This window comes from Mobula birostris, chromosome 6 (genome assembly GCF_030028105.1).
Source record: "Mobula birostris isolate sMobBir1 chromosome 6, sMobBir1.hap1, whole genome shotgun sequence".
Taxonomy (NCBI): domain Eukaryota; kingdom Metazoa; phylum Chordata; class Chondrichthyes; order Myliobatiformes; family Myliobatidae; genus Mobula; species Mobula birostris.
The window spans coordinates 121,771,552-121,797,888 of NC_092375.1; the positions used below are offsets into that span (position 1 = coordinate 121,771,552).

The window sequence follows — 26,337 nt, forward strand, 5'->3', positions numbered from 1 at the left end:
CATTTTTGTTTGAGATTTGTAGTTTTCTGCTTGGCCGCTGCCCACCGCCAACGAGTGCGCATGCGCGGGCCGGAGCCGCTATTGGTACACGTGCGAACTACTTCCCCCGCCTGGCGAATGGGGGGGGCTGCTCCTCTTCCTTCAGCCGCGTCCCTGCTACGCATGCGCGTTGGTCTCGCGGGCCGGCGCGCGTGTGAAAATTGCCTTTTGGGTAGTTTCACCGCTGCGCATGCGTATTGTGTCCATCTTCTGCCCGGGCGGCGAAGTGCGCATGCGCGTTGACTGGTTCGCTTCGCTGGGGCAGTCGGCCTCGTGGTCGCGGGTAGGGGGTTCGCCATGTTGGTGCTTTTTGAGACGGCCGCTGGCTACGCTCTCTTTAAGGTAAGGCCTCACCGTCCCGAGATAGCGGGCTCTTCTGGTCTTCGTCGATACTGCCTGGGCTCCCCCCCCCCCCCCGGTCTCATCTGCCCTGGCCTGGGCCACGATGTGGAGCTACTGATGGGCCTCGTTGTCTCCTCGTTCACTAATAATGGTCGTGAGTGGCCTATTTGGAACATCGGCTCTATATTCTTGTTTCCTCCTGGTGACTTAAGAAAAAAATATGCGACAGCTGTCTTTGTTGCCCTTTCAAACGGGAGTTCCAACGATGGGAAAAACTTTTCAGCCTTAAATAGCCAATTTTATATACTTATACTAATCCCTGAATTGTAGGTTCTTGCCACATGGTACAAATCTTCACATCAAAGTTAAGGTCATGTAGGATTCTTAAGTTTTCGAAGTTATCTCCGTTCTGAACTTCTACCGATACAAACCGAGTTTGTCCATTTTTTCTCCTGAGACAGCAACCCATTTCCAATTTTCAAGTATTAAACTTGAAATGCTTGCAATGCCCTCTTAAATAAGACCTCCATACTCCGAAATGGTGGTTCCACATCTACGTGAACACCAGCTCTCTGCCAATTATTTATTTCTTGAGGTATAGCGCGGAATAGGGCCTTCGAGCCGCTGCCCCCGGCAACCCCCGATATTAACCCTAGTCTAGTACTGGGTCAATTTACAATGACCCATTAATCTGCCAATCGGAACATCTTTGGAGCGTGGAGGAACCCGGAGAAAACCCACGGGGAGAACGCACAAACTCCTTACTGGCAGCGGAGGGAAATGAACCCGGATGGTACTGTAAAGCATTGTGCTAACACTACGCTACCATGCCGTCCTTGTACGCCCTGATTCTGCAGCATTCAGCGTTCAACAATCTCTATATATGTTTTTCCTTTTGTTTTATCCGTGCAGAAACGGAGATCTTGGCTTCGTCAGTTCATCTGGTGCTACCCCTTTGCATCTGTGCAACTCAATTTCATTCCCATTTTTGTGTCTTCAGCAAGTTTTAAACCCTTATTTCTAATACCAGTGATGCAACTAGTAGAGCTGCTGATTTATACCTCCTGTTTTGATGCCAGGTGCTTTCTTTGGAGTTTGCATCAAATCCTGTAGGATTCTTAAGTTTTTAAAATTGTCTCCGTTCTAAACTTCTACTGATAAAAAAACGAGTTCCACAGTGTGCTCTCACACCTTTTGCTGGATATAACAGCTTTTTTTTGCCCCACAACCCAAAGATTCTAAATGTTGATGTTGATAAATTAATTAGCTGCTGAATTACTCATGGTGTCCTGGCAAATGGTAGAATATGTGAGTAATTTGCAGTTTATAATATGTTTAATTATTGTAATTTGATATTTTGTTATTGGCAGGGGTGTGTTGGCACGTGACCAAGTGGTTAAGGCGTTGGTCTAGTGATCTGAAGGTTGCTAGTTTGAGCCTCAGCGGAGGCAGTGTGTTATGTCCTTGAGCAAGGTACTTAACCACACATTGCTGTACGACAACACCAGTGCCAAGCCGTATTGGCCCTAGTGCCCTTCCCTTGGACAATGTCGGTGGCATGGAGAGAGGAGACTTGCAGCATGGGCAACTGCCGGTCTTCCATGCAACCTTGCCCAGTCCTGCACCCTGGAAACCTTCCAAGGCACAAATCCACGGTCTCACGAGACTAACGGAGGCCTGTATATTGACAGAGGTTAGATGGGCCTCTTTATATGACACCATGACAGTTCATCCAAGACATCTACATAAATTTAAACATGGTATTGCTGTCCCTGTGGTGCTCATTGCCAGTGGGGTGGGGGGATCCATTGATGCGTATTGTTTCCTGCCAATCTGCCAGAATTAGAATCAAGTTTAATATCGCTGACGTGAAATTTTTGCTTTATGGTGGCAGTACAGTGCAAGACAAAAACTACTGCAAGTTACAACAAAAAGAAAAGTGAGGTGAGGTTCATGGATCAGAAATCTGGCAGAGAAGGAAGTAAAATATTCTATGTCAACTCTTCTATACTATGTGTGTAGTGCATACGCAGGTCAGGCATCATCTCTGCTCTACACGGTAACTAAATGTGCTGCCCTTAAAACATCAAGTTGGCAATCAGCAGCTCACTTACCTTGGGAGACTATCTGGCCAAAGTACTGGCTTTGAGCTTCTGTGTATTTTACTTTTTATTGCTGGAAGTTGTGAAAATGTGTGAAGTTCAATGTTCAACACCACTGAAGTGATGTCCTTGGGTTTTACTTTCTCCTAACCACAGGTCCTTGATGAAAATAAACTCCGTGAGGTGGATAACTTATGGCGGGAATTTGAAACAGCAGAAAAAGCAAATAAATTGTAAGTTATTTTAACCTATTGTGCCTCATAACTAGTTTTTTCCAAAGTAACTTAGTCCTAAAGACAAGCATTTCTGGCTATCTAAATCATAGATTTACCAAATCAAGAAAATCACATGGTATTAATGTATGTGTGTTTATTGTGAATAAGTTCAGTTGATTCTGTTTTTAATGACAGGTTTTTTTAAAAGTAGGAACAGTTGTGTGAATGATCTGTAGCTGTGAAACCTGGTAACTATTGTCAAAAAAAAAGGCACACTACCATGCTGATATTTGGCAGCATGGGATATGTCAAATATTAATTTGAATTATTGCAATATCACTGTTGTAGCTCAACCTGAAAATTATATTGGCAACCATTATGTTCGTAAAATGTTCATGTCGATAAAGGGTGTGACTGGTTGCTTATAATGCTGTTCTTAGTTCAATAACGTAACACAAAGAGCCCTGTTCAGCAGTGTAACCACATTGGTTAACCATCTTTCAATTTAAAACTCGTGCATTTAACAAATGGGATTGATTTCATAGCATTACAATGCAGTGGTCACTCAATCCAATATGTCTGTGCTGGTAGAGAGAGATCCCCATATAATCCCATCCTTCAGCCCTGGAGCTGTAATTTTTCAAACTTAATGCAAGATTTCAGGCAATGAGCTTCAAAACTCTTACCGCCCTCTGGGTGAATAAACATCTCCCTAATAATCATAACTTTCTGTGCAGGTATGCCCCCTGGTTTTGATTTTTATTTGTTGGGAGATGAGTCTTTTCTGTTTACGCTAACTCCCTTGTAATTTTGTGCCACAAATTGTTCCTCGCCTTCACCCTCCTTTGTTCCGAAGAAAACAGACCTGCTATCAAATTTTGCATTTCTGTAGATTTCTCATTAATTTTATCTGAGTCCTCTCAGGTGCAATCACATCTTTTGTGTAATTTTGGGAACTGTACATTGCTGGCATGGACAACATTCAGTATCTCAAATACCTGTGAGCATCTGTCCTTGTAAAGGTACTCCCACAATGCTGTTTGGGGGAAGAGTTCCAGAGATGAGGAAACAGCAGTAAATGTTCAACTGAAATGAGTATAACTTGGAAACCTTTGGATGATGGTCTTTCCATATGCTTGTAGTCCTTGATCTTGGTATAAATCTATATTTGGTAGGTGCTTTCAGGGTAGTCGAGGTGACTGACTACACTATTGTAGATTTGACAGTGCTACTGTGTGCCAGTGATAGTGAATGTTTAACTTGGTGAAGTGCATGCCAATCACGCAGTCTCCTGTCTCAGACTTCTTGAATGATGTTATTGCTATGCTCAGCCAGTCAATTGAAGAGTATTTAATCACACTCTTGACTTGTGCTTCACAGGTGATTTTTAAAAAAAAAGGTTTGGGATATCAAGAGGTTTGGCTCACAGGATACTCGGCCTCTGACCTGCCTTGTACCAGTCGTGTATATATGTGGCTGGCTGGTTGAGTGTGTAATTATGCTGGTCCAGGATGTTGCTAATCAGGCACCTGCTTGGGGCTCATTAACTTCAGTTTAGCCGGCACTCTTTGGTGCCAGTCAGTTAAAAGCTACATTTATATCAAGGGCAGTTGTTCATAACTCCTGTGGAGTTCATCTCTGGTCAATGAGTTATGGAGTCTAGAGGTCCTGAGGAAATGTGGATTGGGCCTTTCCTAGCAAGGTATTGGCAAGTACATGCTACCTGAATAGTGTCAATAAATTTTCAGCATTGGGCTTTAGTTAGCTGTATTGGATCTGCCCTGCTTTGTGTCACATTTTTGGGTAGGTAGTTATGTTGTAACTGCTGAAACAGCTTGACTTGAGGTAAGGGTATTTGGATTTAACAATCAGATCATATGGTTCCTTGGCCTTGCTTTACCATTGTGCTCTACTGGTTTTAATATCAAGGGGAGCGATAAGGATTGGCTGAAGCCCAAATGGATGGTCCATTTAGCACTTATGGCTGAATGTGGTTGCATCTTTGTATTTAGCACTCTAATAATTGGTCCCTGCAGAGCATAAAAACAAACTTTCTTGGGTCCTGTTGCATAACGTTTAAATGATCCATCACCAGTCGAGATGTGATGTGGCAGGATTGTAGACAGTTAGCCTTTGTCGATTGCTGTTTTTGCAAACAGCTTCATGAGGTTGACACCTCCTTTTCAGATTTCATGCTGTTTCTTCCAGCATGTTCTTTTGGTCCTTTGAATCAGAGTTGGTCCCTTCACTTGCTGATACTGGACTGATGGATGTGTTGGGCTTAGGTTTCTCTTAGTAATTGTTTTGAGCTACAAATCTGACCCATTTATTCTATCTCAGGTTGCTATTTAAGGCACTGGTCCACCTACATAGTGCCAAATATGATTGTGATCAGTCACTGGAGAGACAGTAGCTGGTGATGTAGAAGAGAATCCCATGGTTTGGGATTTGCATATGCAAATGTATCATGGTCACCATTTTGCAAACCATATTTCTTAGCAATGCACAGAGCGCTTCCTTTTTAGCATCTGCTGAATCTCTTGTATCTATGAGCCAGTTTAACTTCAATTTACAACTTGTGATTTATGGTAAGAACTAAAGACTGGTTCTTTCTTGAATTAATATCTACTATCTTTACGTAACCCCAAAATGCTCCCTTGCATGCCTTGGTCCCTGGACAGAAATCTGTCCTTGGAAAGCCAAACTTTCAGGAAGAATAAGGCAGCAAAATGCCCTTCAGTTCAGATCCCTTCCAAATTACTAACCCGTCATGATTCTGTGTGCATCTATAACATCTATGTTGTCATCCCTAACTGGCTAGCTATAAGTCTAAGCGAAGAAGGCAATAAAACGTTTCAGAAATTTCATCAAATCTGCTTGTTGCCTCCATCCTTGCTGGCTCATTGCAAATTGATCCCATTTTTATCTTCGCCCCTTCAATATCTGATAGCTGAAACTCAGCAGTGGCAATCAGTAGTTAGTCTGTGCAGAGGCACCAGCAAGGTAACCTTGTTTGCATTCCATGCCATGACAGTGGATTGTCAGAGTAGATTGACAACAAATCAGTCCCTTTGATTGATCTGCAGGAGAGTGTTGGGTGGTCTCTATTTGAATGGCTGCAAGGACCTCACCCCACTGGCACCACCTCCTGGGCTGGCTTGGTGTGCCTCACCATCAAGTTTGTGGAGCTTGTTGTATCTGCCATAACTCGAATCCCTTCCTGTCTATATTCCCAATATCTTTCTGTCCTCATCTGTATAACTAATATCTATCTTCCAGAACCAACTTTCTTAACTGTTAGAATTTTAACACACTGTTCATGGCTTGCTAACTCGCTGTTTCTGTGTCTTCTGCATTCGTGTTCCCTTTCCTTTCATCCGCAGGCTGGTGTTCGTTATTTACATTCTCTGTAATGACATTGTTAAGGGGTAGACTTCATCCCTTTTTCTGTCAGTTGAGGGCAACAAAAAGTGAGTCATACTGCTTAACCTGAGTACTGTGATTCCACTGGCTTCCACACAGATATGGGTGTTGTTTGTCAAGAGCACCACCTGTCGTCCTGCCCACCTGAAAGTGAGCCCTACCTTTACAGGCAGCTCCTTTACTATAATCTGGTCACCCGGCTGTGGGAGGACTTCTCCCTCGGGCTGTCTCTGATCAGCAATTCGTTTCTGCTGTTTTGCTCTGCCCTTCAGTGTGTTAGCTTGGGTACAATGGTCATTCACATCTCCATGTAGTACTAAATTGGTTCTCTTCAGTTTCTGTCGTCTCATGTTCTTCTGTTCCTCTTACTCCATTATCTGTACATTCATTCCCTTTCTGGTCAGCCTCTGTCGGCAACTGCACTTTCTTTACCCTTAGGACTTCCAGACATGATTCCAACGTTGTCCTCTCTGTCCTGCCTTGGGGCAGCAGTCTCCCTGTGGGCCACATTGTCTGCTCTGGGGATCACACATTTTGCAGTCACATTTCTTCTTTTCCTGAATCTATGATAGCACCTGTCTTATTCAGTGTGTCCTCTCCTAGGACAGTACCCTTATTGTTTGGGCACACCCAAAAATCTGCAGGAACCTGCACTCCCTCAATCTGAAGTATCTGGGATCTCTACCCTCCTAGTTTCACCCCCTGCACCTGGTACCATGAATCATCTCTCCAGTCGTGGGCAAGGGTAGATCAGTTAGCGATACTGATGACCATGTCCATTAACATCTCACGTTACCTAGTGAACCTTTTGTACATATCAGTGGGTGATTACTCCTGGCAATGGAGTTTGCTGCCAGCCTTGTGACTGACCTGGATGCTGTCACTGTGACAAAACATTTTTCTATGTCTATTCTGGTACTCTCTTGCTAGGTGCCCTGGTTGCTGACACACAAAGCAAGTCCTCTTTGTCTTCGCAGCTGTTACATTCACTGCAGCCACTTTTTGTCAACTTTTTCTCCTCCTCTGATCTATTTTCTCCAGCCGGGTAGATTAATCTCACTGCTATCCCCAAATCTAAAACATACTGTTGGGCTGAGCTCAGACCTTGCTTCAGCATTTTCAGAAAGTCTGGATCACCCCTCCTTGGATTGTCCCGCTCTGAGAACTCCTCATGTGCTCAATATTTAACGCACATTTTTCTCCAGCATTTCACTTTAACTAATAAGGGTATACCTGGTGAATTTTAGACATTTCTTCAAGCTTAAATCAGAATTCTGAATTCCCAAAAGCAGTGTTAAGAGAGGCCTGGTCTGACAAAATGTAAAAAAGGGCTTGTGAATGGTAGTAATCAGTGTCAAAGGCTGGCCAGATTCTTGACTCACCCTTGTGTGACGTTCCAACGGATATATCTGGGTATTACCTCTTCCTCAAATATCCCACACAAATTCTCGTGTTAAGGGAGTGATACAAATTAAACAGTATATACTAAAAAAGACAGATTATATACTCTGCCATCTTCCACTTCTGTGCCATTGAACTCATGTATCCCTTTGCAGACAAGTCTGTTGCCCGAAGATTTCAAACTTATTCTTAAAAACACTTTCATAACAAGTGTAGTTCTATACAGTCTCCACACACACACACACCACTTTTATATCTACCAGCTAGTTCAGTTCTCTGCTGTGTTGCTTGATACATCATGGTCCTGTGGTCATTGACCTGAACAGATCTAAGTGTGGGAGCTGCTCTTAAACCCCTTATACTTAAGTCCTTGGCCACACAGTGAGTCATGAATATATCCTAGATAAGCCCCCCAAATGTTGTGACTGGAAAGAATGCTGCAGTTGTTGATGTGGAAGTCTTTATTCAAACCATATAGATGTTTTTCTGGAGACACTTGGTAGAGGCTCAAAAGCCCCAAAGGAGGTCACATTGCTACATACTTAAGATCAGTGGTAATAGTAGGAGCTTCAACACATTTGATAGTTACAATGATATCGTTTACCTCAATACTTTGGGTTGGCAGTGCTTCCTTTGAATTACAGTGTGGGAGACACTTCTGAATGTTCAAATACCTTTGCTGATTGTAAGCTTCCCTGAATTTATTTACAGTAGCGCAAATTACTTCAGCCCACAGTTGCCTGGATTGCTGCAGGGCAATTATCACAACCCCCATTGTCTTAATGTTTGGCTAATGCATAGGCTAACTTTGCAGCATCTGCAAAATATTGTCTGTGTGCCACTGTGACTTCAATTTACTACTTGGAATTTACATTAAGAACTGAAGACTGGTTTTTGCTCCAGAATATTCCTTACAGGTGCTATACATGTTCATTTTGTGAAATACCCATCCTTAATCCATTCTAAATTTGTGAAACTTTTTTATTGCCTCTAATTTCGGTTATGGAGGGGCACTGATTCATCAGCAGAGAGAAAGATGTAGTAATCAGAGACTACGGTTAGTGACACTTGAGCTTTGGTCTGAATAACACCATGTACAGTGTTAGTATTAAGAATAATTTGCTACTTTTTTTGAATCGTATGCCTTTTGCTTTATTGACTGGTTCCCATTTTGGAAATGCTACTGTGATTCTGTGGAGTACTTGAAACACAATCCTCTCCCATTCTCTTACCTCCTGGATAGGAGTTGCATTGTTTCATATTTTTATTTTGTTTATTTGCAGAGTAAAGCTAAAACATTTTGAAAAATTTCAGGATACAACAGAAGCACTTGCAGGTAATGGAATTTTTAATCCATTTTTGTCCAAAAGCACTCATTTGCAGAATGTGTATGAGTAACTCAATGTGTTTACTCTATTTAAGTTATGATTCTCACATTAAGGTCTCAACTCTGAATGTTCCACTCAGTGCTCAGGAACAAACAGACACACCTACTGGGCCTTCCATTGTAATAACAAGTGTAAATTTGTTTGGATAGGTTCATGGATATGGAGGTCTGGGTGCAGGTCGAACGATGTAAATAAAATTGAAAAAGTACAGAGAAGATTCACAAGGATGTTGCTGGGACTGGAGGACCTGAGTTATAAGGAAAGATTGAACATGTTGGGTAGAACTATACAAAATTATGAGGGATAGATAAGGGTAAATGCAGGCTTTTACAGTGCAACTGTAAGGGTAAATGCAACTGAGGTTGGGTATAACTAGAGGTTGTGGGTTTAAGGGGAAACCGCTCAGGGTTGTGAGAGTGTGGAACAAGCTGCCATTGCAAGTGGTGGATTCAATTTCAACGTCCAAGAGAAGTCTGAAGAGGTGCATGGTTGGGAAGGGTATGGATGCTATGGTCTGGATGCAGAAGGTGCATGGTTGGGAAGGGTATGGATGCTATGGTCTGGATGCAGATTGATGGAACTAGGCAGTTTAAGTGGGCTAAAGGTCCTGTTTCAGTGCCGCCTGAGTAATTCTGGAGTGATTCTCCAGGAGTAAGGGAGTAGCTCCCTGGTGACTTTTACTCAGTGCATTTGAAGAACTATGTAGGGAATAGTGGAAGTTGTATCATAATTAGATTTTCTGAGCTTGCAGATTGTATTTGAAAGAAGCCAAGGAGTTTCAAGTTTAAGGTTCTAGAAGACACTGATTTGGAGCAAGGGGGCTGGATATTGAACTGGGATGTAGATTGTAAGTGATTGATTTGGAAAAGTTAATGAAATTAGTGTCCAAGGAAGATGGTGGCTGGGAAATGAAATGATCACTAACCATATGGCATAATTGTTTTCTGTTCATGAGGGTATTGAACACTCAGCTTTAAAAATCTGAAAATTACCACTGTGATTCTCTTTGTAATTTTTTAATATGGTTTCCTTTTCTTTTAGCTGCTACTGCCCTGGTGGAGGGTAAGCTTGGTAAGAGCCTAAAGAAAGTTCTGAAGAAGGTTGCTGCAAAGGAGGCTCATGAACAGCTCGCTGTTGCAGATGCCAAACTTGGTGGCGTCATCAAAGTATGGAACTTTAAGTTGGTGTTTCTGTTTCAATTACGTATATAGCCCATTAAAGTTATTAAGTGTGAGGAACAAACATGGATAATATTTTCTCTGGTTGTCTGCTGTTCATTGATGCTAAATCTAAAAACTAATGAAATACTATCTCTTCAAATTGCTCATCCAGAATTCTGGTTCATTGTCGGTGTATTTATTGAACAGATCCACTGAACACTTTACAAAAGCACAGAGAGACATAAGATTTTCAATGTTTTTGTTTAATTCTGCTTCAACAGTGCTGAATTTGCAACCATTGAGATGGTTAATCGTATATTGAATCAGTCCATTTCATTAATGTAGCTGTTTGAGAGTTTTTCTCTGGCCATTGTAATTGTACTTGTAATCTGTTCTCATGTTACTCATATACTGGATTGAGGATATATTGTATTTGCCCATTTAGAAAAACTCATGACGGTCAGTCTATGCAATACTTTAACCAATAGATCAGTCAGAAGCAACACACATAAAAATTGCTGGTGAACGCAGCAGGCCAGGCAGCATCTATAGGAAGAGGTACAGTCGACGTTTCAGGCTGAGACCCTTCATCAGGACTAACTGAATGTATGTACACAGCAAAGAAGAGATAGTAAGAGATTTGAGAGGGGGAGGGGAGATCCAAAATGATCCCTAGTTCTAAAATCATTAGCTTAAGATCATTGATATTTAATGAACAGATTGCTTTCAGTCCGTCTTATGAATGATTGGCTATAGCTAATTACAATGATTTGTCCTTTTCGCTAGTAGAAGCACATTTATTAACCATTGTTAGCTGACTAAGAGGGCAAAAGGCAGCCAAGTAACTAGTGCATATTTAACTCGATGAGAGCCTTTGTGACAAATTTTCCGGCACTCTTAGTATAGTTTGAGGGGACATACTTGACAATATTCCTGTGCAAATTTACTATAACAATAAATGAAGTAGTAGTATTGAACCACTGTTTAGAAGAGTAATCCTTTCATTTTTTCTAATTGAAATGAACAATGATGTATTACAATTTAAATGGTTCATTGCTGTCACCATATAAAGGCAATATACACTTTATAATGTTGTAAGGTATGTGGGAGTTTGAGCTTTAGAATGCCTAAATGGAGAGAACTCTAAATGGGCTTTTTTGCTTTACAGGACAAGCTTAACCTGAGTTGCATTCACAATGCTACTGTTGCAGAGTTGATGAGAGGAATCCGGTCTCAGGTGAATGGGTTGATCACTGGCTTACCACCTCGAGAGATAAGCGCAATGTCTCTTGGTCTTGCACACAGGTCTGTATGGTTTCTCCATGTCAAAGTAAATATCTTTGTCTGCTTTGGTCGTTTTTGTCCTGTGAATGTTAAACAGTGCCATGATAATGTTATTTGCCCCAGATAAAAGCTGCTTCCTTTTCAATTCTGAACGTAAAGTATGAATCATATTACTGCATGGGCAAGATTTGAGATTTTCAACTGAATTATTTCTGAATCTTTTATCTCTGCATAATTTCTAGAATTAATACAGAAAATACAATCTACAGTGGGTTTATATGAAAATGTTACAATATGTGCATTTGCTGTTTCATTCCAGTCTGTCCCGTTACAAGCTGAAGTTCAGTCCTGACAAGGTGGATACCATGATTGTGCAAGCGATCTGTAAGTTGAAAAAGCAGATTAGCTTTATCACAGTATGAAGTGTTGGCAGTGGTATTACTTGTGATATGTTGGTGATTTATTAGACAAACTGATGGATACCTAATTCAAAGAAAAAGGTTTTATTCACACTGACCAGCATTATCTCCAGTTCTGATTAGTATTTTACACAACTGAGTTTAAGGAGGGGTGCAGGAAACTGGTCTTTTTTTTTAGGGATAACATGGTGTGATTGGGTTCCGCACTGGGTAGCCTACCAGCACGCTGGTTCAACACATTTGCAAAGAGTCCTGTAAAGTTCTACATCCATGGAGTCACAAGCAAGATTTACCATTCTCAAGTGAAGTATGGGATGGGGTTAAGAACAAGCATTTGCAGTCTTGAGTAATATGAAGCTATGGATAAAAATCTCCTTTTTGGAACATGTTCCAGGAGAGAGTTATGAAAGATTTGCAAGTAAGGCAACATCTCTGGAGAGAAATGGCAGTCAGTGTTCTCTGTAGAGAAATGGGCAATGGGTTCCTGGGAGTGGTGTCACAGTTACTTGTGTGGGCCACCTTCTGTGGTTTTGTTTTCTGTAGATGAAAATGTTTGCAGAAAGGTAATGAAGTCTTACAAGGATCAATGCTGCTAGTAAATGATATTAGCCTGTAGAGTTTGTTTTTGGTCTCTCTCACCAAGCTACTTTTGTCTGCAGCTTTACTGGATGATTTGGACAAGGAGCTGAACAATTACATAATGCGCTGCAGGGAATGGTACGGCTGGCATTTCCCCGAACTTGGTAAAGCTGTCACTGATAACTTGGCATACTGCAAGTGTGTTCAGAAACTGGGTAAGTGTTTCTTCCCTCTGCGACACACTGTCAGAAGTTTTAACTTTTTTTATGATTGCAGTTGGGAATTTGGGATTTAATTCTGCATTCTACTGCTTAATGTTGGGTAATACAGTAGTTGCACTGAGCACATAGTTTTTGAATATCCTTGGATATAAATATGCATATAAATAGTGGGAACTAATAGTGCCACATTATCCTCAAGTACCATGTGCAAAATTCCTTGTGTTTTGTGACGGCACGGTAGCATAGAGGTTAGCGTAACACTGTTGCAACACCCTGCTGTCTGTAAGGAATTTGTACTGTCTCATGTGGGTTTCCTCCAGGCGCTGCAGTTTCCTCCCACGTTCTAAAGACATACCAGTTAGGTTAATTGCTCATGTGCGTCATTGAGCCAGAATGGTCTGATACTGTGCTGTATTTCTTGTAAGTAAATAGTGTGTATATAAAAATAGTTCTTTGTTGGTCCATTTCCCAAGCAATCGTTCTTTGTCTTGTCATCATTGAGACGGAAATGTTATATTCCACTATGATGAACAATGTAGCTAGATGCAATCTTCTTTTAGATAGCGTCTGTGAACTTTTCAAACAAAGATAAAAGTGTTTGTTGCTATAGTGCCCCAACATTCACGTAAACTAACTTGGGAGGAACCAAGAATCAAACCTGATATTTGCCATTTCATTCACTTTATTTTTGAAAATTGCTTTTGTGAAATTTTGAATGTCATTTTTTCCCCCTTGTCACTCAACAGGAAACAGAACAAATACTGCCACCACAGATCTTTCAGACATTTTACCAGAGGAGGTGGAAAGTGCTGTGAAGATTGCAGCTGAAATATCCATGGGAACAGAGGTGTCTGACGAAGATATTGAACACATTACACACCTTTGTGATCAAGTTAGTTGCCTTTTTGGATTTATCTCTGAAAGTGGGGGTAATTTTATCTTGGAGTGACAAAACTTTAATTCAAAATGAAGTTAAAAGGTGATTTGTCCATTGGATGTGGACTGAGGCCAACTCCTCATTGGTGGAAGAGTCTTGCAGTGGACGAGATCACTTCCTAGCCTGGATTCTCATAATGTGATTATTTATTCTATGTGATAAGTTGCTTTAAAATGATGTTTGTTTCCTAGTAAGTGGATAGCTACCATCTGTCCAGCACTGACAGCAGTGATGATGAAGACTTTGTCATTCTGCCTGAATAAATGGTGAAGGTTTTTAGTCACTACCTCATCTGAGACTCTCAGTGCTGGATTAGTTTGTCATCCGTAAGGGCTTGCCCGTGACAGTGTCCAAGCGGATTATTTATTTGCAATTTGGTACATAGTGGCTTTCTGTGAATATCAGGTGTTAGATTAGTACTCTGACAGTTCCATTGGATGTGAGTAGGAATCTTGTATGGGATTTTGAAAATTGTTTTAACCAAATTCTGCCTCTTAATGACAAAAGTTACTTCCTTGCTTCCATATAACAATCAACAGTGTGATTCTATTTCACCCATTTGGATAGCGAAGTACATTTCTAACATTTGCGGCTTGATATCACACAAAGAAGTGGCCTGCTTGATTGGCAGGACTCTGCATTCTGTTACTTGTGCTTTAATTTATTGCTTAAAGGATCCTTTATTGCATGTTAGAAGACATTTCATTGCATAGAACATTCAAGAAATTACCGGTTATATTATCCTGCCCTCAAGGTAGTGCAGATCTCAGAGTACCGTACCCAGCTCTATGACTACCTGAAGAACAGAATGATGGCAATAGCTCCTAACTTAACAGTGATGGTTGGAGAGTTGGTTGGAGCCAGACTAATAGCACATGCTGGTGAGTACTTGTCAAAGATGCTGAAATGTTATGGGAATTTTGAGTTTTTCCTGCTGGCAAATTAGGGTCCATCTTCAAAATGATGATGACAACTGTAGGAAGAGCAGATGACTGCACTGTGGTGGGGTCTGGCCTGGCCTAAATAAGGGGAGTTGAGCCAGGATTTCTTTAGCCGCCCAGTTTTATCTGGTTGGAGGTTGGTGCTGCATATCCAAGTGAAGCGTTAGTATATTGTTTATTCCTCCCATGTATCACTGGTCTCAATTCTTGCATAATCCTTGAACATGTGTCTGCAAAGGCAGCACAACAGTTCTGGTATGTCCTTAGGCTATTTAAGTCAATTTACTACCTCATCTTGAATGCTGAGTGACTGAACCTTCTTGACCAATCTCCCATACGGGACCTTGTCAACTGCCTTACTATCATCCACTGCCTTGCCTTCACCCACTTTACTGGTAACATCAAAACTAAGATCGATTAGTCATGACCTACCATGCACGAAGCTAGGCTGACAACCCTTAATCAGTCCGTAGCTATCCAAATATTTATATCCAGGCCCTTTGAAAATCTTCCAATAACTTTCCCACTACTGGTGTCGAGTTCACTGGCCTTCAATTTCCTGGTTTATTTTTAGAGCCTTTCTTAATCAGCTGAACAACATTGGTTATCCTCCAATCCTCCAGTACCTCACTTGTCGCTAAGGATTTAAAAATCTCTGCTAGGGGCCTGACAAGTTCTGTACTTATCTCCCGCAGGTTCGAGGGACACCTTGTTGAGCTCTGGGGATTTATCCACCCTAATATGCCACAGAACAGCAAACAACACCTCTCCTCTAATCTATATAGGGTCCGTGAAGTTGATGCTGTTTTTCCTCACTTCTGTAGACTCTGTGGTGGTCTATTTACAGATGCAAAACGTTCATTTAAGATCTCCCCCATCTCTTTTGGCTCTGCATACAGATAACCATTCTGATCTTCCAGAGGATAAAATTTGTCTCCTGCAAATCTTTTTCTCTTTAATATACCTGGAGAATCCCTTAGGACTCACCTTCACCTTATCTGCTAGGGCAACCTCATGTCTTCATTTAGCCCTCCTGATTTCTTTGTGTTCTTGCATTTCTTAGACTCCTTAAGCACCTCGATATTTCTTGAAAATCAAAGCTCCCTACACCTTTTATTCTGACAGGCACATACAAGCTTTGTAGACTCACTTTTGACTTTCACTTTTGAAGTCCTCCCACTTACCAAGTACACCTTTGCCAGAAAACAGCCTATCCCAATGCATACTTGCCAGATCATTTCTGAAACCAGCAAAATTGGCCTTTCTCCAGTTTAGAATCTCAACCCATGGACTAGGCCTATCTTTTTCCATGTTTGCTTTAAACTAATGGTATTTTGATCACTAGATGCAAGGCTTTCCCCTACACAAACTTTTGTCGTCTGCCCTGTCTCATTCCCTAATAGCAGATCAAGTATTATACACACTCATTCGGACTTCTATATACTGATTAAGGAAACTTTCCCGAACCCATCTGACAAACTGTCCCATCTAGTCCTGGACAGTATGGGAATCCCAGTAAATGCATGGAAGGTTAATATCACCTACTATAACAATCTTGTGTTTCTTCCAAGAGTTTGCAATTCTACAAATTCGTTATTCTAAATCCCTAGGACTGTCAGGTGGTCTGTGATACAGCTCTGTTGATGTGGTCATACCTTTTTTATTTCTCAACTCCACCATTAACGCCTCATGGTCAAGTTCTCTATTCTGTCCTGATGGAGCACAGCCATGAGATTTTCCCTGACTAGTAACACCACCCCTCCTCATTTAATCCCTTGCACTCTGTCTCGTCTCTGCCCCTCCTGCAGTCAAATCTCACTAACATCATAATTCCAGGTGTTGATCCATGCCTTAAGCTCTGTTGCCTTTCCTATGATACTTCTTGCATTAGAAATGTAGGCTGCTCAGGACATTAATCGCACCAGGTTCAACCTTTTGATTCCTGACTTTGAGGTCTTAAAAACCTCTCCGCTGTCTGTTCTGGCACCATGACCTCTGTTGTCTGCCCTCCCAGTTAAGAATGCTTAGGACTCAATCTGAGGTGTCCTGGACCCTGGCACCTGGGAGGCAACATACAATCTGGTAACCTCATTCTTGTCCACAGAATCTCTTTCCTGTTCCGCTAAGGAATCCCCTTTCACCACAATTGTCCTCTTCTCGCCCCTTCTCTTCTGAGTCGCAGAGTCAGACTCAGTGCCAGAGACCCGACTGCTGTGACTTTCCTCTGCTAGGTTATCATCCCCCAACAGTATCCAAAGTGGTATACCTTTTGAGGGGGGGGATAGCCACAGAGTTACTCTGCACTAACTGTTTAACCCCTTTACCCTTCCCAATGATCAGGAGTGTTTAAAAACTGCAGCTGGATGCATTTCTCACAGGTGTAGTCGTCAGAGACACTGGAGATCTCCCTGCCTTCCCATATCCCAAGAGTCCTATCCTGCCTGGCATCGCTTCTTTTCTAACTGAGCAAATATAAAGAAGGAAGAACCAAAAACTATTGGGGGGGGGGGGAACTCTGCCCACAGTTTTTTCTCCCCCCTTCTTTCACTGAAGCCTCTAATCTAAAGCCTAAAAAAACTCCACTCTAACTCTGACCACTCCACTTGCCCCTGCCCTACTTTAATTTGTTCTTGCCAGTCACTCCAGAACACTGGCCACTGCTCAAAGCAACAAACTGCCACGAGTTGCTGCTTTGTCTATTCAGTTAGTAACCTTGACTGAGCTGTGTCTCCTCAGGTTTCCTATCTCCAATTGGGCGCTGCCCAAAACATAGAGCTTTTCCATCTCCATTAGATGAACTTTCCTAATGTCCTGTTCAAACTACTTTGCCTAATTCTAGACATGTAAATGCACCCAGCTTGGACTGTGCAATATGCATTGAATTTGTTTTAGGAAAGGTAAAAAGTATTATTTGAATAAGGCAGATTATTAAATAATATAATTAAAACTGAGTTTGAAAGAAGCTTTAATTCCTGACTAATAAGATTTAAACTTGGTAGAAAAGGGAAATCTATTTTATTGTGATAAAGGTTTGGAATGAATTCACAGGCTTCACCTGTGGACTTTGAAGGGAATTGGAAGAGAATAATAGGATGTGAAGTGCATCTAACAGACTTGCTGAGCATGAAAGAGCCTCAAGGCTGTTGGGTCTCCTGTGTTCGTGGTAATCATTTTTCATCTGGCATTTGCATTGTTACTGTACTTATGGTGTGCAGTAATTGGAACAGTCCAATACAAACTACCATCTGTTCTGTAATGATCTGAACATGAATGTTGAAGAGAGGTGTTGCCTGCAATGAGCTGTAAAAAAAGAAACACCAGTGACCAGCAGTTAACTTGTATGATGCAAGAGTGTTTGATAGTTATCAACCTTAATGAGATAAAGGTAGGCTTTCAGGGGTTTATCTTTAGATTTGTGCTTTGCATAGGTACTTCTCCTTTCATAGCTTTGGGGATAATCATTTTATTGTTAAGATATTAAACATTCCATTCTCCCATCTACATTCTGACAATGTGCTTACAATTTCCTTTCCATAGGCTCGTTGTTGAACTTAGCAAAACATCCTGCATCCACTGTACAGATTCTAGGTGCAGAAAAGGCTTTGTTCAGAGCACTGAAGACGAGAAGGGACACTCCAAAATATGGTCTTATTTACCATGCATCATTAGTGGGGCAGACCACTCCAAAGAACAAGGGCAAGGTAAGTCAGTGGTTCTATTTAATATCAGAGAATGTACAGTGTAAAACTTGAAATTCTTACTCTTTGCAGACATCCATGAATTAGAGGAAAACCCTACAGAATGAATGATGTTTTTTAAAAAATGCTAGAACTCCAAAACCTGTTGTTTGTGATTTTTTTTTCTCCCCTCATTAATGTTGAAGCTTGTTATAAGTTCTCCTTTGTGGCCCACAGTCAAGCAAATATTTTGTGATATTGTGTTTTCCCTTTTATGCTGTTTGACCTTCATTACTATCTGCTTGTTTTCAATTTCAAACCAACGTGGTTCGTTTGAAATTTGTACTAAATTTGAACCAATTAGTGCTTTCTTATAATATTCTTCCATGGTGCTCTATTAAACTTTTTGTTCTGATTATGTGGTACTTACAAGCATTTTTTATGAGTTTGAAGCCATGCAAATCTCCAGATTTTGATGATAAAGTGCCTAAACCGGGGTGCTGTTGCACCTAGGAAAAATATGTATTGACATAGTTGCTATTGCCACAGTGTATCCTGCAGCTTTCAATGCAGCCAAAGCGCACTAATGATGGGGGCACTGAACTTAGCTACTGTGGAGTTGGCGTGTTTTTTTTTTAAATTGAAATAATTTTGTAATCACTATCTGGAGAGTTAACACTTAGAACATGCTGAAGGAACTCAGCAGGTCAAGGTAGCATTTATGGAAAGGAATGAAGAATTGACATTTTGGGCCAAAACCCCTTCTGACATTTTGTATGTGTTATATCTCCAACATCTGCAGAATCTCTTGTTTATAGAGAATAACACCACATTGTGGTTTGGGTAAAGGAGATGACATGTTGGGAGGATGGTTAGGAGCACAGTTTCTGCTACTTAATAGGATTGAAGTTTTTGCTGGCCTGATAAGGCTTCAAGACATTAACTGAAGGCCTTCACTTAACATTTCTTTCTAAAACTGGACATTTAAGGCCTCAGTCCTATTCCAAAGCACAGATCTCAGACTGTGTTGGGCAGGTGTTTTGGAAAATATGTATGCCTGGGTAAATAATGTCATGTCTGAAGGTCCCATTGTTGTTCATCTTGAAGTCTCTGGGCAGTTGAAGAGATCTGGTGCTTGGTTCCTATGCTCTATATTTTAAATGAAAGTCTTACAGCATAGTGCATGCATGTAAACATCGCATTAGTAAAGACTGGTCTTTGCCGTCAGTCGTTGGAGTAAGTAATTGCTGGTATCTGAAGAGGTTAGAATGTGTGCCAATAAATGAGAAGCTTGAGGGGTTGTAGGGAGGAATTGAAAACAGATGTACAGGAAAATATGTTTGTTTTGGGATTGATGCTTCTGAGCTTTGTCTAAAGCTTTGCACTGTGTAATTCTGGTAAACATAACCTCAAAGTAATTATATGTGAATTATTTTCCATTGTTAATTGGTTACAGCATAACTTCTAATGATGACATTGGATGTGTTTCTTCAACAGATTTCCAGGATGCTGGCAGCCAAGACAGCCTTAGCAATCCGTTATGATGCACTGGGTGAAGACACAAATGCAGAAATGGGTGTTGAGAACAGAGCCAAGCTGGAGGTCAGGATACGGAACTTAGAAGAAAAGGGGGTAAGTACCTGACTAAAGACCCAGATCAATGATATCTGGTGCAATAAATATTTTGATTAGTATGTGAACAACTACTTTGAGGCTTGATTTTTGATCATTGTATTGTCACTTAAAAACAGCTTGCTTTAGTAATTTTTGGCTTTCATTTTATAGATGAGAAAGATAAGTGGTACAGGAAAGGCTCGAGCAAAAACTGACAAATATCAGCATAAGAGGTTTGTGCTCTAAATTTAGTCTCGTCTGTTTTCAATTATAGTAAAACTGGTTACTGAATATCTGTTCAGAAATCCCAGTGGTTTAGCATTTGACTTGCATATCTTTGTTATCCATGAGCTGGCTTTATGCTCAGAGGTTGGCCAGGTTTGCAGCCACAGCTGGTGGAGGTTAAGAATCATCGTTTGCTGGGCTGAAACTTGCCAGGTTATGCTTCTGACACTCCCTTCAAACTCATCAGGATATCTGGAAAATTTATCACACTGCAAAGAAAAAAACATTTTGGGATTAATGATGTAATGTCCAGTAGTCCAGAAGGTCTAGGAGTGTAGCATTACCAAAGACGCTGACAGGCCAGATAATCAAATTGATTGTATGCCACTTTGTTGGGAAACATAGATCAGAAGATGTGGGCTCCTTGAGGATTGGAGAGCAGTAGGGGTGGTTCTTCTGATATGTATTTCCTCATACCTTGATAAATTCTGGTTTCCATTGGTTTGATGTCCCTATTCCCTGGCATTATCTTTATCTGTACTGAGTTGATGATGGCAAGGAGTTTGTCCCAGTGAGTTGTAAAATATTGTGGATACCAAATGAGTGCAGATATGGGTTAGATTCCAATTCAATATTGTGGGCTATGCATAGCATTTGGAACTTGGCCTGTTAGATTGAATCCTTGCAGTTTTGATGACATTCAGGAGGAAGAGTGTACAATTCTGAGTAAGAGAACTTTTCTCACTTAATCCCAATTCACATTTCTTCTGGTCAGTGAAGTGAAAACATATGACCCATCCGGGGACTCGACTCTACCTTCTGTCCCAAAGAAGCGGAAAATTGAGGAAGTGGAAGTGGATGACGGGGATGTCCAAGAGGAAGTCAAATCCAAAAAAAAGAAAGTGCTTTCAGATCACATAGAAACAGGTTAGTTGACAAAAAGGATTTAATTTTAATTATGTTGGGTCTCCTGGTGGCTTTTGTATTAATGCAGATAACTGGCTGTTTTGAAGAATGTTTTTGTCATCTGTCATAAGTCAATACTGCAGGGGGATAAATTTTTAAGTGCTCTTAAAACTTCATACTCTTTCCATCTCTCTTCCCCCAACTTCCTGAAAGCATGGACCAAGAATTGTCAGGTTGCAGCCTCGGGGAAACTTAGTGCATTTTTGGGTTTAGCTGCTATTTATCTGTTATCTTGCCTCGATTTAGGTTTGGAGTTGGATCCCTTTTTAAAATTGTTACACTCCCTTTAAGATTGTTTATTGCCATTCATTAGTGTAACAAATGTAAAGAACAAAATGATTGTTACTCCGTATTGGTGCAGCATAGATTACACAATAAATATAAGTATATTAGATTTGTGTGTTTGTAGAGAGAGGCTGGTTGTGTGTGTGTGTATGTATATATATATATATTATACACATACACGCACACACACGCACGGTGACTGACAGGAAATTATAAAGTAGTTGGGGTGGGTTGATGGGTGGAGATGTTAATCAGCCTCGTGGCTTGGGGAACAGAGTCTGGTCTTGGTATGGGTGCTGCATAGCCTGTTCCCTGATCGAAGTGGGACAAACAGTCCATGAACCAATGTGGACAGCGAGTTGTTTCTTAATATTGACATGATCCCTGTCTCTACCACAACTGACCTTTCTGAAGCATTGCTGACATGGTTGTTTAGTAGATAACTTTAGATATTTTTGATTTGTAGAAGAGAGTGAGCAACCCCCAAAGAAGAAGAAAAAGAAAGAAAAGAAGCAAGAGGTAATGGTGAAACAGGAAGAGGAGGTGGAGGAGGAGCCATCAGTTTCTTTTGTTACAGAGGTATGAAGTTGGGGCACGTATTTTTAAAGAGCATAAAATCTTCACTGTTCTAGCACACAAATTATCCGCTGATTATTCTCACTGTTGCTGTTCACTAGTATTCATGAGATACCGATTTAACTGGTTGTACAACTTGATTTAACCTTCCATTGCCATATGTAGATTAATTAAAACATCAGGCTTGACTTTACATTCTAAAATTTCAGCCCTCAAGGATCAAGTGAGAGTGCTGAACTGGGAAGGGCTAATTATAACAGTATTAAATGAGGACTGGGGAGGATGAGGTGGCTGAGGATAAATCAACATCTGATATGGGAGACTATAGACCATTTGGTTTCAGAGTTCAGTGTGTCAGATACAGAAAGGAGAAATATGTGTGAGGTTTAGGAAGCTGGAAATAGACAAGGCCCATGAACAGCTTTGAACATAAACAGAGAATTTGAGCTAAAAGAGGCCAGGAGATGTTATTGTAAAATAGGGTTAAAGAGAATCCCAATCCTTCTTGAATGGGGCTACTCTTTTCCCAGTTACCTTCAAGCCCCTGTATCAGAAGCAAATTAGAAGGCCCAGAGGAGGGAGTTTATTAGAACAAAAGGAAGTGAGTGGTATCCTTGGTGGGCATCAGTATTCACCAAGGGTAATTTGACTTCTGTATATGGGCATGCCCTAAAATATCAACATACCTCCTGTCATCTTACTATTCTCCACGTCCTCCTCTCTGGGGATTGCTGCTTTCAGCACACTTTCTGGAAGATACCCTATTACATTCAATTTGGTTTCAAAGGTACACTTAATGTCAGAGAAAAGTATACAACTTACACCCTGAAATGCTTTTTCTTCGCAACCATCCACGAGAAACAGCAGTGCCCCCAAAGAATGAGTGACGGAACACCAAAGCCCCCCCCACCCCACAGCTCCCCTCCCTCGAGTAAGCAGCAGCAAGCAACGCTATCCCCTCCCCGCACCAGCAAAAAAAAGCATTGGCACCTGCCACCAAGTACTCAAGCGTGCAGCAAAGCAACAGGAAAGACACAGACTTCAACATACCACAGGCTCCCCCTCTTTCCCCCTAATAAGGGAGAAAGAGTTACATCCGTTTCACAGCGGGAAGGGAGACATAACAAACAACTCGCTGGTTTACAATGTTAAAAGTCCAGTGTGTTGATTTTTCCTAGCTCTGTGCCCAAAGATCTCAGGTCTCTGGGCACACAGCTTTGGATCTTCCATCTCTCACGACACACTGGTGTCCTGCCCAGACACTGACCTATGGTCCGACCATCTCCTGAGCCAGGAGATTTTGGCCCTCCAAAGGTGAGCTGAGCTCTTGGACTGCATTCTTGGCGTGTCAAAAAAAAAAGGCCAGTCATGAAACCCCGAGAGCGGGTCCCATTCACTTAAGGAACCGTAGTTGGTGTGTTACTCCAGGTCAGGGTCTTCAAAAGAGCCCTGAAAGGGAAAAATAGAGATATTAAAGGTGGAAGTAGAGCTGTTTCCGAAGATGCAAGCAAAGGGGTCGCCATTAGTTGTCATTGATTCTCCTAAGCTCTTCCTCCAAAGTAGCCTTTCTTTTATCACAGAGCCAAACTCATTTGTTTTAGCAGCTCGACCAATATCACATAATGGTTTTATGCCTCTCTCAAAAAAATATTTCACCCTATTTTGAATTTTTGACATCTGCTTTAGATTATGCAAAATGGAAGAATTCCTACTTAAACTTCCATTGTCTCATCCTTGCACTTGTTATCCATTTATTATTACCAAAAGTGAAGATGCTTTTAAAGTAAATGGAATGTTTCTATATTACTATAAAGAGCAGTAAATGGTTAAAAAAAAATTGCTGTGATCACCCTTTGTCTTTACTGTTTTAATTCTCTTGGGTAGTCTTGGGGATAGTTGGTAGGTTGTTCCAAGCACCTTGGAGAAATTGCCACAGTTCTTCTGTGGACTTACTTCCAGTGGTTTTTGAGTTCAGACCTGATAATAGAGCTGGACTTCTGATTTAGAAGGGACATCAGTTTGAGGTATCTCTCATCTGTGTTCAGTTTTCGTGGACGTCCACTGCGTTTCTGGTCCTGAACCTTGCCTAGTACCTAGCACTCTTTCAGAGGAGCTTGGACAGCACAATTTGAAACTCCTGTTTGCCATGAAATTTCTGCTTTGCAGAGACCTTACTGATACAGGATAATCACCTTGTCTTGTTATGCTCACCCTTGCCATGTTGTAAGAATTGATTATTTGAAGGTGAACCTGATGCATCTGTCACTCACCTTTTAGTTTGGTTGTCCTTTACCCTGTTTGATACCTTCTACAGCTGTTTGTTAAACCATGCACTGGGTTATATACTGTACCTACAAATAAATCAAGTTCTTAATTTAAAAAGTCTATTAATGTTACTTTAATGAAATACAAAAAAAATTTAACATTTGTTTTGGGGATCTAATTTGCTTTTCTACTGACATTTTTGCAGAATACAAAAATATAAACATCTGAAATAAAATTGATATTAAAGAAAATTTAGGGTGCCTAAGACTTGCACAGTATTGTACCTATGTTACTATGCTCCATGTATATTCTGTAGGACTGGTTATCAAATGTTTGCATAAGCTATATGCATTGGATTGCCTTTTGGCAATATTCTATTATGCAGATATATGACAAATCCATGCCTTCTGAATGTTATCGTATAATGACTTTCATGATGTGTCCTTGAGGCAAACTGATTCCAACAGCAGTAAAGTAGTAGGTATTTAAGGCTGGAACTTAGGGCCTGAATCAATTGTTTTTTTGTTTGCTGGGATACAATGTGGCATTGATGTAATTGAACAAGGAATTGCTGATTATTTCTGCTCTTGATTATTTGTTGATAGTCCTTTTTGAAACTCCATAAATGCACATCTGTGAAGAAAACTTTTATTTGGCCTTTCCAAATATATACAGCAGGGATGGTCTAACATGATTCAGTGTAAGGAAATTTCTGCCGGTGGAGTTGGTAGCTTTTTGAAGGGAGATGAGATACCTTGCTCTTCTCTCTCCTCCCCCCCCCCCCCCCCAATCAATGACTTTGTACTTTAAGACTTCAATCTTAGATTTTTCCCTTGTGAGAATGTGGTTAAGGCAGAGGTTAATGGTTTTGGTTTCCCTTTTGTTTTACAGACTCCAGAGAAGAAGAAGAAAAAGAAAAAAAAGAAAGTGATGGATGAATAAATTACGTTCAAATTATTGTTTGGACATACAATTTATTTTTTGTAATTGAAAGTGTTAATAATATTAAGATATTTTTCCTAACTGCAGTAAAGTGTTTTCTGTTGGAACATCTGTTGATTTTCTTTGCTGTAAGATGTTATAAAGGCAAATGCCTTGATTTTGTTACCCATACATTTCTTCAGTACCATATCTTTGTTGTAAATAAGAAACATCTTGTAAATGAGAAATGGCTTTCATTGTTTTTTTTTGGGTAACTAACACTCGATAGAATATGTTTGATAAAGTACGTGTCTTTGGTGCTAATTACATGTGGTCATCATAGACCAGAAATCCAATTTATAACCAGGAAAACATTAAAAATTTAAAGCTGTTGGCTTCTGACAACTCTGCTAGTTCACTGATGTTTTGGCGGCTGTGGCCTTCCTCCTGTAGCTTACCAGTGTGGTAGAGGCTTAGAATTTGCACTTAACTATTGGCAGTGCCTATATTCTGAAGGTGGTCTGGGTCTAATAAATCAAAGGTGATCAAGTTTGGAGGGATTTGGCTTTGGATGTTTGAACTGTGGGATTTCTTACAGAGCAGTTTTTTCATATTCTTGGAGAAGCTCAGATTTATTCTGGCATTGTTTAAAAATGCTCAGTACTAGAATTGGAACTTGCTGCTAATTATGCTGCCACTGCTGTTTCTGAATAGGAATGGAGAAGAATATGATGGCTATCGAGAAATTTTATTAATGGGTGGAATTCGGGATCAGAATCGGGTTGGATATCACAGGCATACGTCGTGAAATTTGTTTTGCGGCAGCGGTACAGTGCAGTACTTAAAACTGTAAATTACAATAAGGATTTAATTTTAAAAATTGAGTAGTGCAAAAAGATGGGGAAATGAGGTAGTGTGCATAGGTTTACTGTCCATTCAGAAATCTGATGGTGGAGGGGAAAAAGCTGTTCCTAAAACGTGACTGGGTGTTGGGGGTCCCTAATACAAAAAAAAGATATTTATTCCCCCTTGGAAGTTTTCATCTTTTGTAGTTCTGCAACATTAAATCACAGTGGAATTAATTTGGCTTTTTTCATACTGATCAACAGGAAGACTTTTGTGTCAAAGTGAAAACTGATATCTACAAATATAAATTTGTGATCTAAATTACAAATATAAAACACAACAATTGATTGTTTAAGTCGCCCCCTTTAATACGACACATCAAATCACTGGTGCAGCTAATTGTTTTTCACAAGTTGGTTTTAGAAGTCACATAATTAAATGGAGATCACCATGTGCATCAAGGTGTTTCAATTGATTGTAGTAAAAATACATTTTATCTGGAAGGTCCAAT

The 26,337-nt window shown here is 40.6% G+C and overlaps 1 protein-coding gene and 1 non-coding gene across 2 annotated transcripts; both read left to right on the forward strand.

Annotated features, from left to right (window-relative positions):
* Positions 1-264: 264 nt before the first annotated feature.
* Positions 265-25,228, forward strand: nop58 (NOP58 ribonucleoprotein homolog (yeast)). Its single transcript, XM_072261203.1, has 15 exons — positions 265-381; positions 2,640-2,716; positions 8,806-8,858; positions 9,952-10,076; positions 11,239-11,375; positions 11,674-11,738; positions 12,433-12,567; positions 13,320-13,465; positions 14,265-14,391; positions 17,989-18,152; positions 19,626-19,760; positions 19,914-19,975; positions 20,743-20,894; positions 21,685-21,797; positions 24,951-25,228. The coding sequence occupies exons 1-15, from the start codon at positions 337-339 to the stop codon at positions 24,999-25,001; spliced, it is 1,587 nt and encodes a 528-aa protein (XP_072117304.1). The 5' UTR covers positions 265-336; the 3' UTR covers positions 25,002-25,228.
* On the forward strand, positions 13,731-13,814 carry LOC140199917 (small nucleolar RNA SNORD11B). The gene has a single exon (XR_011886530.1). It is a non-coding gene; the product is annotated as a small nucleolar RNA SNORD11B (small nucleolar RNA).
* Positions 25,229-26,337: the final 1,109 nt, after the last annotated feature.